This window comes from Pimephales promelas, chromosome 25 (assembly GCF_988280905.1).
Source record: "Pimephales promelas chromosome 25, fPimPro1.hap1.1, whole genome shotgun sequence".
Taxonomy (NCBI): Eukaryota; Metazoa; Chordata; class Actinopteri; order Cypriniformes; family Leuciscidae; genus Pimephales; species Pimephales promelas.
The window spans coordinates 23,784,801-23,806,240 of record NC_142793.1 but is presented as its reverse complement, the minus strand read 5'-3'; the positions used below and the strand labels follow the sequence as shown (position 1 = coordinate 23,806,240).

Genomic DNA, 21,440 nt, shown 5'->3' with positions numbered 1-21,440 from the left:
ATGCAAATAAACTTATTTAAATGTTGAATATTGAATCTGTGAACACTAACATAATTCCACAATGCCCTCTACCGTTATTAACTATAAACTGGCCCTCTATACATCTCTATACTGCCCTCTGCTGTTACTAACTCTACACTGACCCTCTATACATCTCTATACTGCCCTCTACCGTTATTAACTATAAACTGGCCCTCTATACATCTCTATACTGCCCTCTGCTGTTACTAACTCTACACTGGCCCTCTATACATCTCTATACTGCCCTCTGCTGTTAATAACTCTACACTGACCCTCTATACATCTCTATACTGCCCTCTGCTGTTACTAACTCTACACTGGCCCTCTATACATCTCTATACTGCCCTCTGCTGTTAATAGCTCTACACTGGCCCTCTATACATCTCTATACTGCCCTCTGCTGTTAATAACTCTACACTGACCCTCTATACATCTCTATACTGCCCTCTGCTGTTAATAACTCTACACTGGCCCTCTATACATCTCTATACTGCCCTCTGCTGTTAATAACTCTACACTGACCCTCTATACATCTCTATACTGCCCTCTGCTGTTAATAACTCTACACTGACCCTCTATACATCTCTATACTGCCCTCTGCTGTTACTAACTCTACACTGGCCTTCTATACATCTCTATACTGCCCTCTGCTGTTAATAACTCTACACTGACCCTCTATACATCTCTATACTGCCCTCTGCTGTTAATAACTCTACACTGGCCTTCTATACATCTCTATACTGCCCTCTGCTGTTAATAACTCTACACTGACCCTCTATACATCTCTATACTGCCCTCTGCTGTTACTAACTCTACACTGGCCCTCTATACATCTCTATACTGCCCTCTGCTGTTAATAACTCTACACTGACCCTCTATACATCTCTATACTGCCCTCTGCTGTTACTAACTCTACACTGGCCCTCTATACATCTCTATACTGCCCTCTGCTGTTAATAGCTCTACACTGGCCCTCTATACATCTCTATACTGCCCTCTGCTGTTAATAACTCTACACTGACCCTCTATACATCTCTATACTGCCCTCTGCTGTTAATAACTCTACACTGACCCTCTATACATCTCTATACTGCCCTCTGCTGTTACTAACTCTACACTGGCCCTCTATACATCTCTATACTGCCCTCTGCTGTTAATAGCTCTACACTGGCCCTCTATACATCTCTATACTGCCCTCTGCTGTTAATAGCTCTACACTGGCCTTCTATACATCTCTATACTGCCCTCTGCTGTTAATAACTCTACACTGACCCTCTATACATCTCTATACTGCCCTCTGCTGTTACTAACTCTACACTGGCCCTCTATACATCTCTATACTGCCCTCTGCTGTTACTAACTCTACACTGGCCCTCTATACATCTCTATACTGCCCTCTACTGTTAATAACTCTACACTGGCCCTCTATACATCTCTATACTGCCCTCTGCTGTTACTAACTCTACACTGGCCCTCTATACATCTCTATACTGCCCTCTGCTGTTAATAACTCTACACTGACCCTCTATACATCTCTATACTGCCCTCTGCTGTTACTAACTCTACACTGACCCTCTATACATCTCTATACTGCCCTCTGCTGTTACTAACTCTACACTGGCCTTCTATACATCTCTATACTGCCCTCTGCTGTTACTAACTCTACACTGGTTTTAGTTTTGCATACAAACCATAAGTTATGTCTCATAGTCTCTGTCGTTTATTAAAGTTATTTTAAGGTCAAAGGTCACTCTATTTATTAAATAAAGACACGTTATATCTCATAATCTCTTCTCAGATGTTGTTTATTAATGGTATGATACCTAGATGACATACTATTTGTCAAAATTTGCAGTATACAACAAAGCATACTGTTGTTTTTAACTACAAAAAATTGCTAATTGAAATAAAGTTGAAATAAAATTATATAAACATATTAATTTAAATAATGAAAATTACTGAAATAAACAAGTTGAAGTACTAAAATCACTAAAACAGAAATAAAAATAAAATTAAAGGGTAAACAGAATGCTTTTTAAATAATAATAAAATTGACAAAAGCTCATAACAAAATTACTAAACTTAAACTAAAATAAAAACAAAAACAGAAAATTCAAACTATTAATAAAAATGTTACTAGAATACAAATAATATTTTTTTTATATAAACTAAGCTTATAAACTTACAAGAAATGTTGGAGATGTAGCCTAATACAGGTAAAACTGTAATAATAATGGTAAATAGAAAACTACAATTTATATAAATATAAATAAAATTAGCAAAAGCATGTAACAAAATTACTAAAACTAAAATAATTCCAAATATTAATAAATACTATGTTATAAATCTTATAAAACAAGAAACTGAAACAACAAAAATAAATAACTGAAACAAGTAACTAAAAGTTATAAAACTGAAATAAAAATAAATGAAAGGTAAATATATATATAAACAAAATGTCAAAATCACATTAAAGAATTGCTAACAAAACATTTTTAAATACCTTTATATTTATAAATATTTTTGAAAATAAAAAATCTAATTCAAAACTTTAATAAAAACTATATCCATAATAAAAACGTACGCTTATAAAATTTGCTTTAAAATAAAAAAAGACTAACACTTAAGCTAAAATTAAAACCAAAACACAAATAAAAGCTGATTCAATATACAATAGTCAACATTTGAAGTGGATCAAAACCTTTCATTAGAGTTATACATGAATTTTGAACAATACTCCGTTCTGGTCTTAGGACACCTCTGATGAACTTTGATCCACTTCAAATGTTGAATACTGTATTAATAAATACAATAACAGTACAAACCCAAACCAGCACAGAATACTGAACCCAACAACGCAATGCACAATAATCCTGACAAACAAACCATTTGTGTAGAAACATTCTCAAGTCTGTTTTTATAGAACGGTGTAAATGTTGTAATAGCTGATTGGGATTTGTATAGTCTTTTAGATATTGCGTTTGTTTATTATGTTGTTTTATGAACTCTTGTTGACCAGAACTCCCAGGCAGAAGAGATATCGCATCTCAACCTGGTTAAATAAATAGAAATGAAGACATTTTCTACAGCAAATGTGTGTTGTGCCTCTCGGCCGGCACAGCTCGAGCTGCTGGCTTGCATGAAGTAGACGCTGTGTTGTTGAGCTAAAGACCCGTTAACAGGCAGCAGGGCCATTAGAAAGAATAACACACACCCGGGGGTCGTCAGTGCTTAACCTGACGCATGCACTCCATTGTTCTGCTAAATGTGTGTGTGTGTGTAATTGGCCAGTTAGGGCCCTCAGTAGCGCCGTCTGTGCAGGGCAGTAAAGAGCCTCAGAAGACTGGGGCCGACGGGAACAGACACAAGACACCAGTCTGTCTGTTTCAAAATCATCTCAATGCGTTTCTCGTCATAAACGGATCCTCATATGGTGTGTTTCGTCTCCCAGACCGACTTGTGGCACTCTAATGTTAGTCTGAAACCACTTTCCACCTCCGTGCAGAAACCCAAAGTCTCACACAGAACTCATGCTATTATACACGCAGATAGTTCATGTCGTCTGCCTGTTGTTTTTAACATACAGTCCGTAGTTGAGGAAGAATGCGCTATATTAAATGTTTGTCATCTTGTAAATGGGTTTTAATTGCTTTTGACTCAATTGCAAATTTCAATCAACATCTAGATTGATATTTTCAGAATTTATCGTTTCATCTGAAATGATCTGATCAATAAAGTAAAAATAGTTTGCACAGGTAAATGTGTAGCAGATGTGGCTAGAAGCTGGCTTGGATTTCATTTCAAAAGTATAAATATTCCATTTAGTTTCTTAATTATTATTCGCTGCATGCATAATCAGCTAATGTAGCTCTAGATGGAGTTTAACATTTTAATGTCTCATTTATAATCTTCTGAGAGGCGAGGAAAAATGTATGCAATTCATATTAAAATTCTTTTATTCAAAAATATGTTGTTTAATTTACAAGGTGTTTTTCCAGCAGATTTCAGGCAGCATATTGATAGATTGATAGAACATATAAATGAATTATGTACAAAAATGTTTAATAAAAGTCAGTTTTAGATTCAAAATTATGTTTTAAAATGTACTGTTTTGTTTTATGAAATTGTAGCAGATTTTAGACAATATTGATTTTTTTTATTCTATCTGAACGTGATGATCTAAAATGATGATGTACTAAAAATGTCTAAAAAAAGTTTCATTAAAAATATATATAGTGAAATTTACAATTGAATGTTTTTAATGCAATTGTCATCGGTTTTATCATTTCAAATGATTTCAATGTCCCATCTATTATCTTCTGAGAGGCCTGGAAAAATTAGGAAAAAATGAATGCAATTCATATTAAAATTCTAGTTATGTGCACCGTTAAAATATTGAATTGGCTCTTAGTTATTTACAGGACTGTTTTAATGAAAATGCATTGGTCAGAATTTGGGTGTACAGCGTGAACTTGAATGGTTCGTACACTGCATTGTAAAAAATTAATGCGCTTTATCCAATCAAAAATATTAATTACAAGCAATATTATTAATTCAATTTACCAATAGAATTGAGTAATAATTAATCAAATTAATTCCTTAAAAGTTAACCATTTAAAATGAGTAAAACGTACCAAAAAAAGTACTTTTAAGTCACCATTGTAGTGATTGGTGTTTGTTTTAGGTTTGTTTTAAAATGAAGGTTTTCTCCTTGAGTGATTCTGCTTGTTGTTGGCAATTTAAAATAAAGTGGTCTTAATTAATCTTTGATGTCTGTCTGTTATTTACGGAGGCGTATTGCATTCACTTGAAGAAAAAAAAAATCTACTCTGTTTTTCCGAATTAACGAGTTAATTTTTCATGAGAAAAAAAATTTTGCTCTGTTTTTCTGAATTAACGAGTTAATTTTTCATGAGAAAAAAAAAAATTTTCTCTGTTTTTCTGAATTAATGAGTTAATTTTTCATGAGAAAAATTTTTTTGCTCTGTTTTTCTGAATTAACGAGTTAATTTTTCATTAGAAATTTTTTTTGCTCTGTTTTTCTGAATTAATGAGTTATTTTTTCATGAGAAAAAAAGTTTTTCTCTGTTTTTCTGAATTAATGAGTTAATTTTTCATGGAATTTTTTTTTGCTCTGTTTTTCTGAATTAACGAGTTAATTCAGAAAAAAACAGAGCAAAAACTTTTTTTCTCACGAAAAATTAACTCATTAATTCAGAAAAACAGAGAAAAAAATATTTTCTCATGAAACATTAACTCATTAATTCAGAAAAACAGAGAAAAAAAATTTTTCTCATGAAAAATTAACTCATTAATTCAGAAAAACAGAGCAAAAAAAATTTCTCATGAAAAATTAACTCGTTAATTCAGAAAAACAGAGTAAAAAAAATTTTCTCATGAAAAATTAACTCATTAATTCAGAAAAACAGAGCAATTTTTTTTTCTCATGAAAAATTAACTCATTAATTCAGAAAAACAGAGTAGATTTTTTTTCTTCAAGTGAATGCAATACGCCTCCGTAGTTATTCAGATATTTTAGTTTAATTTTTTTGGTGTAAACTTTACTCATTTTAAATGGTTAACTTTTAAGGAATAATTTGATTAATTATTACTCAATTCTAATTTGTTGAATTTAATTGATAATATTGTTTGTAATCTTTTGCCACAATTTTATGGATTAGATATTCATTTTTACAGTGTGGAGCCTTTACGTCACAAATGAACCGCACATGAAAACAATAACACACAGCTTTACAGTCCCGGCCAACACTAATATGTTCTAAAAACATTTCGCGTTAACTTATGAAATGGTTATTTCTGAATGTTCCAAATAACAAAATGTTTTCTGATGTCAGAGAATATTCAAAAGTAACAGTTTTTTGTTGGTTATTTGAATGTTTAGAGAACATTCCGTTTGGCAGCAGTGTTAGAGCGTTACATTTGAATGTTCTCTGAACATTCTGAAAACAATTGGTAACATTTAAAAAACACGTCCAACTGAAAGCGTTCCGTGAACATCGTGAGAGCGTTATTAAAGACCGGATCCCTGAACTTTTGTTTGGTCATAACTCGTATCACTCGTATGCATTCAAATCTAAAGCCAGTAGACACGTTTGGCCAGAGGGACTCTGCAGAAGTCAAGGGCTGTAAATGCTAATGTCCCGAGCACTAATGTGAGATAATCCCGTGAAGTACACTCGTCTGAGACATTAGAGGGACAATGGCCTGTCACATCTGCAGCTCGAGCTGGACGATTTGAATACGAATGCAGTCGCTCGGGTCAGATCAAAGCTGGAAGACTGCAGACAAGAGCTGTCGCTGGCCGAGGAAGCGGAGATCCACAAGAGCTGTCAGCGCTCTGGAGACGCCTGTCTGTCTGCGCACGGTCTCCAAGCTGACCAGACACACACACACCAGCAGCAGAAGACCTCGTCTGAACGTACACACACTACGATGTCAGCGCACTGGAGACGCCTGTCTGTCTGCGCACGGTCTCCAAGCTGACCAGACACACACACACACACACCAGCAGCAGAAGACCTCATCTGAACGTACACACACACTCACCATCTCTGGAAGCAGAGAGAACACACACACACACACACACACACACTGTGCTGTACATCTGATGTCATAAGGAACGTCATGAATGTTCTCAGTCTGCCAGTCCAGACAGTCCAGTTATTTATTTATTTACTGTTTATTTGAATAGGGACATATACAAAAAAAAAAAAAAAAACATAGATTGTTACATAAAGAACAATCCGATGCCACTATCATAGTGAACTTTGGGTCGAACATGGATAAACCCAAAATAATACAAAGAAAAAGTAATAAATAATAAGAAAAAGTGCAGAAAACTGTCGCAGATTTAAGCCAAACGCCCAATTTTGGGTCAAATATGGACAAACCCAAACACTGGGTTAAATAAGTCATTTTAAATTTTAACCCAACAGCTGGGTTTATCCATGTTCGACCCAAAACAACCATAAAACATTCAGATCATTGAGTTTTATCATCTGGAATGAAGTTTGCCTCTCCCTCAGCGAACGGAGGTTATGTGTGTGTGTGTGTGTTTGATTGCCCCCCTCAAACCCCCCCCGTCTGGGGCCCATTATCTCCTGTCTGCGGCCCTCAGATGTGTGCTTGATAACCTCGGCCCGCCTCTATATAAACACGGCTCCTCCGGCTCCTCCTGCACCACTCACCCATCATGCATCTCTCGTGTCTGCTGCTCCTCCTGTCTCTCGGGGCCCGCGCCGGGGCCTTCGACCTGGGCCAGACCACTCGCTGCGTCCCCGTGCCCGCACAGATGAGCGTCTGCCAGGACGTCCCGTACTCGGAGATGAGGTTACCCAACCTGCTGGGTCACACGAGCCTGGACGAAGCAGTCCCTCGCTCGGAGGACTGGAGGACGCTGCTCCACACCGGCTGCCATCCACAGGCCCGGGCCTTCGTGTGCTCGCTCGTGGCCCCCGTCTGCCTCGACAGGTACGTGATCCGCCACACACGCTCGCTGTGACTGTTCGTCACTGAAACACACGTGGAGATTCTGGTTAAACTGCACAAAACTAAAGTCATCCTTGCACATTTTTTTTTAGATTCAAAACTGTTTTTTTTTTTTAAATTGCAGCAGATTTCAGACGAGGTATTGATATATATGTTTTATTCTATCTGAACGTGATGATCTAAAAGGATGACGTTTTAATTATAAAATATATGGTAAAATGCACAACTTGGTTTTCATTAAAAATCATTGCAGCAGATTTTAGCCACAATATTGATCGATTTTTTTTTATCAATCGTGAACTAAAAATGTCACATAAAATCATGCTTACACAATTTTTTAATTCAAAAATATGTTTTTGCAGCAGATTTCAGGCAGTGTCATTGATAGATTTTATCATCTGAAATGATTTGAACATATAAATTAATTATGTACTAAATTTTAAAAAAAAAATCATGCTTGCACAAGTTTTAGAATCAAAAATATGCTTTAAAATGTACTAAGAGTTTTTTTATGAAATTGCAGCAGATTTTAGACCATATTGATTTTTTTTCATTCTATCTGAACTTAATGATCTAAAATTATGTACTAAAAATGTCTCAAAAAAGTTTATTAAAAAATTAAAAAAAATATATAGTGAAATTTACAATCGAATGTTTTTAATGAAATTGCAGCAGATTTTAGCCACAATAGTAAGAGATTTTTTCTTTGTTTATCATCAGTTTTATCAACCATGAACTAAAAATGTCACATAAAATCATGCTTACACAATTTTCTAATTCAAAAATATGTTTTTAAAGCAGATTTCAGGCAGTGTTATTGATAGATTTTATCATCTGAAATGATTTGAACATATAAATTAATTATGTACTAAAAATGTTTTAAAAAAATCATGCTTGCACAAGTTTTAGAATCAAAAATATGTTTTACAATTGAATTTTTTAAGGACATTGCAGCAGATTTTAGCAGATTTCAGGCAGTGTATTGATAGATTTTATCTGAAATGATTTGAACATATAAATGAAATTGCAGCAGATTTTAGACAATAATGATTTTTTTTCATTCTATCTGAACTTAATAATCTAAAATTATGTACTAAAAATGTCTCAAAAAAGTTTAATTAAAAATATAAAAAATATAGTGAAATTTACAATTGAATGTTTTTAATGAAATTGCAGATTTTAGCCACAATAGTGATAGCTTTTTTCTTTGTTTATCATCAGTTTTATCAATCATGAACTAAAATCGGTTTTATCATTTCAAATGATTTAAATGTCTAAATGAATCGTGAACTAAAAATGTCATGCTTGTCAAATTTACAAGCTGTTTTTAATTTTTTCATTTGAAATTTTAAAATATTTGACATTACAGCAGATTTCAACATATTGATCGATAGTTTCCATTATTTATCGTTAAATTTGTATCATCTGAAATGATATGAATCTATTAACTAATGATGTACTAAAAAATGTATCAAAAAATATGGAGTAAAATTTAGGTTTTGACTAAACTGCATTCTGATTGGTCCTTCAGTTTGCTCCTCTTCATGATCTGAGTGTGTGTGTGCTGGTCTGCAGGTTCATCCAGCCGTGTCGGAGTGTGTGTATGGCGGTGAAGGAGAGCTGCGCTCCAGTGTTAGCCTGTCAGGGTCACGCGTGGCCGGAAGCGCTGGACTGCGAACGCTTCCCTGCGCAGGACGACACGTGTTTAACACCACTGCCCAAACACATCAGTGCCTTCTCTAAAGGTTAGACCGAGAACACACACACTGACCCCCCCACACACACACGCACGTACTGAGCTAACCGTATATATCTGTGTGTGTGTAGAGTTCCCTCAGCCTGTGTGTCAAAGCTGCCCGTCTGTGGAGGAAGCGCCGTCTCTCAAAACCGTGCTGGATGCTCTCTGCCTCAGCCAATTCGGTGAGTGCTCATTAGATATATATATATATATATATATATATATATATATATTGATTTGACATGTTAAGGGCCTGCAATGTGGTAATCATGCTTTGGTAAATCATAATTAGTCAAAAGTCATATTTATCAGATGAATTGAAAATTATGACACTGTCATTTATGAGATGAAATGTCCAAATTAATATGACATTACAGAGAAAAAAATGATAAAAAGAAAAAAAAGTCATAATTATGACATAAAAACTTGGAAATACTACAAAAAGTCATAATTATAGCTCGGTTTTATCTCATATTTGACTCAGTATTTCGATTATGTCAATTTCATCTTTTTGTCATAATTATAACAGTATGTCAATTTAAACTTTTTGTCATAATTAAAATAGAAATTGTCAATTATGACTTGGTATGTAATTAAACTTGTCATATTTGACATTATATAAACTTTTGATGTCATAACTTCTTCTTTTTGTCTTAAGTCAGTCATAATTATGATTTCATAATGACTGTTTTTGTCAATTTCGATTTTCTTAATCTCGTAATAATGAATTAGTTACAATAATGACTTAGTCATAATTATAAGATTAAGTCAAAGTTAAGACATACTAAAAGTCTAAATGATTTTGTGTCATAATTTCAACACTTTTGTCATTATTCCGTCATAATTAAAACTTTTAATGCTATAATACGTTTTTTAGGTTATAATTAAGATTTACCAATGCATCTTTTTTTAATAATGTTGTGTAAATATAGAATTTATTCAGTACGTCTTAACTTCGACGTTTTATCTTATAATTATGACTGTCATAATTCTGACACTTTTGTCATAATGCCGTAATTTTACGTTTTTTTATGTTATGATTAAGATTTACCAATGCATTTTTTCCTTTCGATACTTTTCAAATAATTTCATATTTGAGAATTTTGACTAAGTCACAATTTCAACTTTTTATCTCTATTTTTTTATGTTTGTGATAATTAAATAAGTGATAATTAAGACTCTTTATATCATAATTTCGATTTTCTAAATCTCATAATTATGAATTAGTCATAATAATGATATAGCACATCTTAACTTTGACTTTAAATCTTATAATTATGACAAAGTATGTCATAATTTCAGCACTTTTGTCATAATTCTGTCATTTTACATCTAAATTAATTAATTTAATGCTAATGTTATAATTAAGATTTACCGATGCATTTTCTTAATCTAATAATTATGAATTAGTTATAGTGACTTTATAATCAGCTTTTTATCTTATAATCATGACTAAGAGTGTCATAATTTCCACAACATTGGGTTCTCATGTTATAATGAAGTGGCTCCGCTCCACCCGAACACACACACTCACCCGGTTGTGTCCCTCAGCTGTGAAGGTGAAGATCTCGCGGCGCCGGTTCCCGTCCTCGGAGCCGGAGCTGACGGTGGAGGGCCCGGTGGAGTTCCTGCAGCGAGGGCCCCTGCTGCCCTACGACACGGCCAGTCTCCTGCAGCGCTGGCTCCTCATCAACCTGCGCTGCGCACACACACTCGCCCGGCCCGGCCGAGCACAGCTGTACCTGCTGACCGGCACCATGAGGCCCGGCGGGGCCATCCAGATCTCGGCGCTGTTCCCGGCCCTGAAGAAGGACCTGCACATCACGGCCGCGGCGCGCAAGTGGAAGCACCACAAGTGCTGAAGCTCTGGGAGAGAGACTGTGGAGATTACTCATGCGTTTATAATGTGAGAATTAGTGGCGCCCCCTTGTGGTCAGGGACATAATTACACCTCTTTCTCTCTCACACACACACACGCGCACAAACACAAACCCGACCCCTAAACCTACCCATCACACACAACTTTCTGCATTTTTACATTTTAACAAAACCTTTAATGGGTACAAATTTCACACACACATACACACACACACTCTCTCTCTCACACACACACAGACACACACAGCTCTTTAATCTCATAGACTTGAGATGCACTCCAACTGTTGTAAATAGAGATTAAATAATTGTAAAGAATATTATTTTCTATTCAGATGTAAGTGTATTTATGTCTGTTTTTTGTGTGTGATGTAAATAATAAATGTTTCTAAACTATATTGTTGTGTCACATGATAATATGACGATCTGCTGTTTAAGAAACGTTCACGGTTATTATCAGTGTTGAAAACAGTTTCATATTTGTGTTGAAGCTGTGATGCTTTTATTTCAAAAGCACTTTTGATCGAGTTAGTTCGTCCTTGATGAATAAAAGTTTTAATTTATTTAGTTAATACAGTTTTTAACATGTTGAACTACTGGTTTATATTGCATTCTGATTTTATTGCAGATTTAAGCTTAACTTTAGTAATTCTGTGTGTGTGTTTGTGTGAGAGTGAGTGTGTATGTGCGTCTGTGTGTGTGTGAGTGTGTGTGTGTCTCTCTACATTGTGCTCTTTAATTCACACACTCACACATGAAGAGCTGCGATGGCAGGATCTATTGAGGGTCGTGTTTTAAAGAGGTCGAGGAGAGAAAGAGGAGCGAGACCTTTCACAGCCAGAGAGTCTTCACACACTCTCACACACACACTCAATGAGCCGCAGTTTCTTCAGCTGTGCTTTAAAAGGCATAAAAGCTTCAAATGAGTTCACATGAACTAGCGTTTAGTGACTCCACTTCATAAAGGACTGATTCTCCCTGAGGAACAAGCGGACGGGTCGCTCTCTATGGGAGCTTATATGATATGCTTATTAGTTTAACACACATATATATACACAAGTATTCTATATATATATATATATATATATATATATAGTAAAATTGCAGTAATAAAAATAGAAAAAAAATGTATAAAACTTATATATTTTTTTTGCTAAAATATATTTATTTCTATATTTATTTCCCAATCTCTCAATATATATATTATTTTTCTTATATATATATATATATATATATATATATATATATATATATATATATAGTATAATAGCAGTAATAAAAATGTACAATTATATTAAACTATATATATATATATATATATATATAGGAAAATTGCAGTAATAAAAATGGAAAAATGTATAAAACTTATATATTTTTTTTGCTAAAATATATTTATTTCTATATTTATTTTCCAATCTCTCAATATATATATTATTTTTATATATATATATATATATATATATATATATATATATATATATATATATATATATAGTATAATAGCAGTAATAAAAATGTACAATTATATAAAACTATATATATATATAAATATATATATATATTATATATATAGTTTTATATAATTGTACTTTTTTTTTATAATTGTACATGTATCATATCATCACAGTTTTGAGTCCTGCGTTTGCAAATGTTCGGGTATTTAGCAATTAAAACTTCATCGTCATATTTTTTTAAATTATATAATGACACACTTTATGAAAATTGCAATAATTATCATTTGCAGGGATAAAATGCAAGATTATGATGTTTCAAAGCAAAGCAAATGCTCTTATTTAATGAGTGTTGACGTCTTTAGTAAATGAATATCAGCAGTGTGTGTGAGCTCTGATCTATAAGTGTGTGTGAGCTCTGATCTATAACCCCACGGAGAACCGTCCGCATCGCAGCGGCTCCTGTTAACACACATTACATATTCATCGGCCGGCGGCCGTCCGCTACCAGCGAGAGCAATAAAACTGCAAATTTGATTACATGTGGCCTTTGGCTCTGTGTCGACGGGACAAAGAGAGCGATTAACATGCCCAGCATGAGGCGATGTCTCCCTACACACACGCTGGACATGCCTGTTTACTGGGACACTCCTGACCCCACACACACACACTCACATCACACACATTTATATACTCTGTATTTATAAATCCCATTTGTTTTAAATCATTTTTAATCATATATCATATAATCATATAATAATTAATATATATATATATATATATATATATTTATACTAATGTTTAACTTCAGATATCAGTGTTTGGTGTAATAATCCTGAATATAAACTTGTTTACTTCGCATTATTCAAGGTCTGAAAACATGGCATATTTTTACTATTTTGACAAGTTTTCATTTTCTGCCAATAAAAAATTGTTATTCAGATTGTAGAATAAATCAAAAATGTTTATTTGACTCAAACAGATACATATAATTATATATATATATATTTTTTTTTATTACAATATTGTACTTTTCAATACTCAGGTTTTCATAACTAATACATCATAAAAGTAACAAGATTTTAATGATAGATTTAACATAAATGTACGGCAGTACAGAGATATGACAAACAGCACTACATTTACATTTTAAATACAATTTAAATAATATACCATACATTTTTTACATTATTTGTAACATGCTTAATTTAAGAACTTACTCTTAATGAAGCTAAAATTAGACCTCATCTTTCACCCCAAAAAATTATATATATTATTAAATTATATATAAATTATATAAATAAAATATATAAATTAAATAAATTAATAAATAAATTAAATATATAAATTAAATTATATATAAAATGATATATAATAATATATATATAAACAATATTATAACTACTTTATTTTTTAAGAAATTAATCTTAATGATGCTAAAATTAGACCTCATCCTTTCATCTTTTACCCTAAAGAAATAATATATATATTATTTAAATTATATACAATTGAAACAGCATTACATTTACATTTTAAATACAATTTAAATAACATACTATTCTTCACATTATGTTAATGAGATTTGTTTATCGCATTAATAGGGTAACATGCTCAATTTTCAAGCATATAATCTTAATAATGTTAAAACTAGACCTATTTTTTTCACTAAAATTGTATTTATTTATTCATTTTTGGAGGGATGGAGGGTAAAAAAGGGTTTGCTCGTGAGATTCACACACACACACACATTAGTTGTAGTAAAATAGCACTTGTTGATTGCACACAGGTCCTCATTGTCCCAGCTGTGCGGCGACGGCCAACAATAACCTAAAGAAATATAGTCCACATTGATAGACTGAGGCACACACACTCACACACACTCTTCCAGCGCGGCTCTCAGAGCTCTCAATGGACACGCTGAAAAAAGATATTACTATTTACTGCCGCTGGCTCTGTTTGGTGTGCGAGTTAAACTTTGGCCGGGAGTCCATTGTCTCCAATGTCTATCATTTAATGGGAACTTTGACATAATGAATGAAGGGGTCCCACCTTCTGTCCCGCAGAAAGAGCCCACTCTCCTCAGCTCGGCCAATCACAGCCGCCCGTGGAGAGCGCGCTTTGTTTTCTTTGTGTTTTTTAATGAAGTTAACTCACACACACATCGGGAGAAACTCAAGACTCTGCAGAATGAGCTCTGAACCCGAAGGCATGGCTGGGTTTCCTCCGAGGCATCCCGGATTTGGGAATTCTGGGAAGTGTTTTCTGATTGACAACCTGTTGCGGAGCAGCTCGTCACCTGAGGCAGGTGTGTGTGTTCCTGCGCTGAAGTGTGTGTCGCCGGGGGACCGGATCCCACCAGGTAAGAGCAACACTGAACGCAAGAGGAACACCCCACACTTCTTGCACTGACAATGAAATATCCTCATTTCCTCATCCTACATGATCTTTCATCTTTTCCACTAAAATAAATAAATATATATATATATATATATATATATATTTTTAGGGGAGGGTAAAAAATGGTTTTCTATTGAATCGTCGAAAATCGAACCCGATATGTAAGTTGTTATGATGGACAAAAGTTTCAGTGTGTAATCGTGACTGACGCAGCGTACGGTCGTATTTATTATTTAACGTGCGAAAGTTTCGGATTCGACGCGTTAGATTTGCATTCTCGTAACGTGACAGAAACAGAACAGAATTTAAAGTTAAACAAACAAACCAACGAAGTCACATTTCTCACTTGTAAACTGAAGAACCACTCGTTTATGAACATCATTATACATTAATATCAAGATCAATGTATATGTATATTATATAAATGTATTATAAGAGAGCATTTATGAGTGTGAGTTTTACAAATTGTATATAATCAAAAATATCATATATATATATATATATATATATATATATATACACACACACACACATTATATATACATAAGAGAACATATTTATATACAAGTATGAGCTTTATATAATAGATATTTTATATATATATAAAATATTATACACATATATTATTTTATATATAATATAAATATACATAAGAGAACATATCTATTTATAAAATATTTGTTTTTCTTTTGTTACAAGATTTTCTTTTACATATATGATATTTATATATAAATGGAAATACGTATATATTTTATTTATATATAAAAAAGTTTTTATTTTATGTCATATACTTTTCTTTTAAATATATACACAATATTTATTATATAGTGTAAAAAAGAAAATGCGTATATTTACAGTTCCGCGCAGTGGCAAATCATTTTTTATTATATTCCATGTGTACTTAAATATAACTACATATTTTAATCATATTTTAAAGAAATTATATAGAATAAATAATATAAATATTGTTATACCAGATTTAGACTTATTTTTGTTTAAAATGAAGTGTAGAATATATTCAACTACACACTCTAAAAAATGCTGGGTTGTTTTAACCCAACTTTGGGTCAAATATGGACAAACCCAGCCATTGGGTTACATTTTTAACCCAACGTTTGGCTTTGTCCATATTTGACCCAAAGTCGGGTTAAAACAACCCAGCATTTTTAGAGTGCACATTTAAGTATATTCCGAATAACTTTAATACGTTATTATTGTTGAGATGTACATTAAAAGTAATTAATTTAAACAATGCACAATCTTAATTTGTGCACTTTCCCTTATTACTTTTCAAAATCAAAGCACACATGCCGCACACTAACGGTAATTATTTATTAGCCATTTTCACATGATATAATAATAGTAAAGTTATTAAAATGATGGGAATGAAACTGTCTTTATGAGATGCATCGTGTAAAGCTGATAAACTTGATGTTTATGTTTATATAGATCTACAAAACTAATTTCAAGCATATTAGGAGATCATTATAAGCATACAACCAGTGAAGTGTGTGCAGGTGTGTGTGTGTGTGTAGCAGAGACTCACGGCTGAACACAGTTCCACTCATCCGTCGTTCTCTCTCTCAGTTCTAGTGTCTGGAGTCGCTCCTCCCTGCTGTTCTGGACCCGCATCCGGCAACACCTCTCCTCTCTTCACTAGTAAGAGAACCTGCCTCAACACACACACACACACACACACACTCACTTCCTCACTCACACACACACTCACTGAAACACAAACACACACACTCGCTCCCTCACTCACACACACACTCACTGAAACACAAACACACACACTGACACACACTCGCTACCTCACTCACACACACTCACTGACACACTCACTCACTCCCTCACACAAATACACACACACATTTTTTCTCTCGCTCTCTCTCTCTCTCTCTACTCTCTCACACACACACACACACACACACACACACACACACACACACACACACACACTTACACACTATAGAGCTCCTCCTCTGCCAAGGTTAGATTAATTTAGAGTTAAAATATGCTCATTCAGTCGTCAGCCAATCAAAAGAGTATGTGCAACAAACCGCGTTCAAAATCTAATATATTAATATTTAATCATAGAGCAAAGCCATAGTAACCACCCAGACGTTCAGAACACCTGGCAACCACCTAGTAACAGCTCAAACACCACAGCATAGCAACATAATTAGCAAGTACATAGCAAAACCCTATATCAACAAGCCGAAACGTGTGCTTGTGAATTCAATGCTATCTTTATCCCTTTACTGAAACCGTCTTTCAAATTCGGGCTCGTGTGTGTGTGCGTGTGTGTGTGTGTGTGTGTGACTAAGTGCCCAAAACCTGGCAAATCCGGATCTGTCAGATGTGGGGGTTTAAAACAAGTCTCCTGGAAACAGTTTAGCGAATTGACACTAACATTTGACACTTTCCCACAGTGTCTCTTCGCGCGCGCGCGCACCCTCTCGTACCCCGTGACCAATCACCGCATTCAGAGCGACCGAACACAAGTGACCCCACGCGCGCTCACACTGACTCGGGATCAGCCACAGTGACAGTCAGTAATACAGGAGCGCGAGGCGAGCTGCCGATCTAGGATCAGTCCGGAACACACAATGACCCGCATTCCTTCACAGCGGGGTTTTTTGTCCTCGCTAATGAAAAGCTGAGCTTTAAAAGCCAAACCCCGTCCATTCTGCCCGTTTCAGACATGACGCCCTCAATAGAAATGACTTTTATAGACTTTTTTCAGCTCATCTCCCTGTTAAGAGAATCCATCTTTTGAAAGGGAAACACTGAAGGATGCCGAGAGGAGAAGATAAAGCCGCGGGATGTCAAACGGATCATTTGTTGCGGGAAAGCAAGGTTGTGTGTGTGTGTGGGCGGGGTTGAGGGTCAGCTGACCCTTTAATAGGGCGTTTAAGTGGAAAGTATTTAGACTGAAAGGCGAGCAGAGAGTGTGACTAACCCGCTTACTCACGCCACTGACGGTGGCCCGCTGACTGATTAAAGGCCCACTGAAGGCCCCGTTATCCAGTGGGGCGGAGTCATATCGAACAGCTCCTCCTCCTTTTTTAAAATAGCCAATAGAAAACTGCTGATTCCTTCTAATCTCTCACTGTTTATATCGCACACAGAGATTCTGGAAAATACAGGGATAAAGTGACCCGGGTTTATTTGATTTTGGTTCATTCACACTGCCAGTGATTTTCCGGAATCGGAGAGTGTGTTGTTCACACACATCCCGTAAAGACACGCGTCATCGATGTGCAGCGTCTTAAGTTTATGAACTGCGACTTCTCTCTCGATAAACCACGCTTGAGCATTTTCTTCTCGGATTCGATCATAAACTACTAGCGCATTCGGCACCGTTTCACTAGCGAACAATCCCGGCTTCAGCGTCATCATTATGACACGGCATTGATTACGGCTTTTGTTCAAACAGCGCGCGTTCCGGGACTGAACGCGGCAATGCTACTAGATCCCCAATCCAGCGTCTATATATATATATATATATATATATAATGTAGAATATAATATATAATATAATATATAATGTGTGTATATTATATATATATATATATATATAATATACACACATTATACAGGCTATATATTCATACACACACATATATTATATATATATATATATATATATATATATATATATATAAACAACTAAAAACATTGTTTGTCTCTCAAGCTTGTCTCTTTTTGTGGGCATCTGTGTACTCATTAGCATAGATATAATATATTTCCTGTAAATAATCAAATTATTTAAAAATAAATATCCTTTAAAGAGATCAATTATACTTACACCCCCTATAGATAGATTAACTAACTAACAACCAAAAACATTATTTGCGAAAGTCTTGTTTTTTCTTTTGTTTTGGACAACATTTTATACCCCTAAAAATCTAAATCTTGTCCATTTCATGTACAACGTGAAATAAAATTAAATAAAAAAAATATATATATAAAACTAAATAAAACACCCTTAGAAATAAACCCAATACATTCCCATAATTAAATAAACAAATAAACCCATCAGGCTCAGCGTGGTGACGGTGTGTGTGTGTCCTGCAGGGGGCGTGGGGGCGGTCCTGTGGAGTCCAGCGCTAGGCTCCGGGTCGCGGTCAGGAATCCTGAGGCGAGCTGTGTTCTCCGAGGACCAGAGACAAGAGCTGGAGAAGACCTTCCGCAAGCAGAAGTACATCAGCAAGACGGACCGACACAGACTGGCCACTGACCTCGGCCTGAAGGAGACACAGGTGAGAACACACACACACACACACGCTCAACTTCTCTCTGTCCTTCACTGAAAAAGAAAACATGCTGATCTCCTCAGTGTTTCTGTCTCGTTTTCTAGCACAAATATCTAAACATTCTTAGGCCTACATCAAGACACATTTACTGGAGAAGCAAAAGCACAGATGCATGCTGGGAAGCTGCGTACTACAAATGCATGCTATCTAGGGCAGATATGTGAATTAGGACACAAGTAAAGTGAATTTTAGTCAATCTATTCCTTTGGATGTACCTATTCATTGTGTTTGTTTGTGAGTGTGTGTGCACTTTAGGCCAACTATTGGAATAATTACGATTTTTTTACTGTATCATTATTTAGAGTGATTTCTGAAGGATCATGTGACACTGAAGACTGGAGTAATGATGCTGAAAATTAAATTCAGCTTTGATCACATAATTTAAATTACACTTTACTATATATTCACATAGAAAACAGATGATTTACACTCGAATAATGTTTCACAATTTATACTGCATTTTTTTAATCAAATGCAGTCTTGCAAAAGAGACTTATTTCAAAAGCGTAAAAAAAACTAAAAAAACTTAATTATTCCAAACTTTTGACCTCTAGAGTAGAAGTAAATGTTATTCTATTAGATGCTTTAAGCTAAATGCGATCTTTATATTCACGCCATACCTGGGTTTTCCAGCTCACTGCTGTTCACACTCTTGTAACTCAATCCAGTTTGAATCCGGTTCATGCAGGTGAAGATCTGGTTCCAGAACCGCAGAATGAAGTGGAGGAACTCCAGGGAGAAGGAGAGCGCGTGCACGCGGCCGCACGTGGAGCGACTGGTGCTCTGGAGCCAATCAGAACCCGCGGATATGACACACGTGACACATGCGACACACACTCACCCGTGCACGAGACCCGAGCGCTGCAAAGAGGATTCATCATGACACACACTTCTTCCTCTCTTCAGAGACTCTTGGTGCTGCTAAACATGGACATTTTACAAGTGCGATGATTTATTGTGGAAAAGTTTCGGTAACACTTTACATTAAAAGCATTCTGATTGACAATTAGCAAAACATCCGTTACAATATTTTTTTTCTGAATGTTAGTTAATAAAACTAACTACATGTCCTCATGGAATCAAAATGGAAGTTTTCTGGCTTTTAGTAGGAATAATGATCTTACGGTTAGCCTATCTATAATAACAAAATTCGCATTTAGAAGATAATAAGCTTTCAAAACTTACATCAATGATTTGATGACATCACTCCGCACTTCAGCTTCTCGTCAGATTTTCTGTCCAATCAAATGCTCTCTAGAATATGAAGCTCCGCCCCTTATTATAGACGCTGTGGCTGAAATCAGTCACTTCTTCACACATTTATTGTTTCACTATGGTGAATGGCACAAACAGTGCACTCTGTGTGTGTGTGTGTGTGATAGGGGATACTGGATAGAGAATGATAAGTGCACTATACAGGGGATAGGGAAGTTTATGTTGCATTATAATGTTATTGTAAAGTGTTACTGAAACACGTCATGGGTAATTACAGGTGCAAAAGTGTAAAAAATAATGGCAAATGTGAATAATGCAACAGCTCTTTATCCTAATTTAGTCATTTACCTTTTTATAAGATTCATTTCAATTAATTATGATAATATCATTTACAACTGACTTATTTTTTAAATTTTGCATAAAGTGTACATTGTAAATTCTGAATTGTTAAGTTTAGAAACTTCACTCTTTAAATAAAACCAGTTTAAAATTTTTCTTTGCCTTGATATTTTGACATTCATTCCTTCATGCAAATCCCTAATGCTTGTGAAATGTGAGTTTTGTGGCTTATTTATTTAATAAAGAAAAGATTAATCTATAAAATAACAGATGGCTGAAAAATAAACTTGATTTTAGTCAGTGAAGATTTCTACACACAAAATAGCTTTTTATTTTTTATATGATGTGTAGATTATGTGACCAAACAATACCATGACAGTATGAAAATTCACACAAATACACACACACACAAACACACACATTTAAAAACCCCAAATTCAAAAATATTGTGAAAAGGTTTTCATATCTGTAACCCATAATCATCAAAATTATAACAAATAAAGGCTTGAAATATCTCATATAATATATTAGTTTCAGCTTTTAAGTTGAATTAATGAAATAAATGAACTTTTG

The 21,440-nt window shown here is 34.7% G+C and overlaps 2 protein-coding genes across 2 annotated transcripts; both read left to right on the top strand.

The window, feature by feature from the left end:
- The first annotated feature begins 7,160 nt into the window (after positions 1–7,160).
- Positions 7,161–11,155, top strand: szl (sizzled). The gene is made up of 4 exons (XM_039647927.2): positions 7,161–7,512; positions 9,106–9,275; positions 9,358–9,450; positions 10,820–11,155. Exons 1-4 carry the CDS (start codon positions 7,235–7,237, stop codon positions 11,128–11,130), a joined length of 852 nt encoding a protein of 283 aa, XP_039503861.1. The 5' UTR covers positions 7,161–7,234; the 3' UTR covers positions 11,131–11,155.
- A 3,542-nt stretch (positions 11,156–14,697) lies between these two features.
- On the top strand, positions 14,698–21,182 carry dbx2 (developing brain homeobox 2). The gene is made up of 4 exons (XM_039647928.2): positions 14,698–14,953; positions 16,579–16,650; positions 19,075–19,259; positions 20,002–21,182. Exons 1-4 carry the CDS (start codon positions 14,734–14,736, stop codon positions 20,194–20,196), a joined length of 672 nt encoding a protein of 223 aa, XP_039503862.2. The 5' UTR covers positions 14,698–14,733; the 3' UTR covers positions 20,197–21,182.
- Positions 21,183–21,440: the final 258 nt, after the last annotated feature.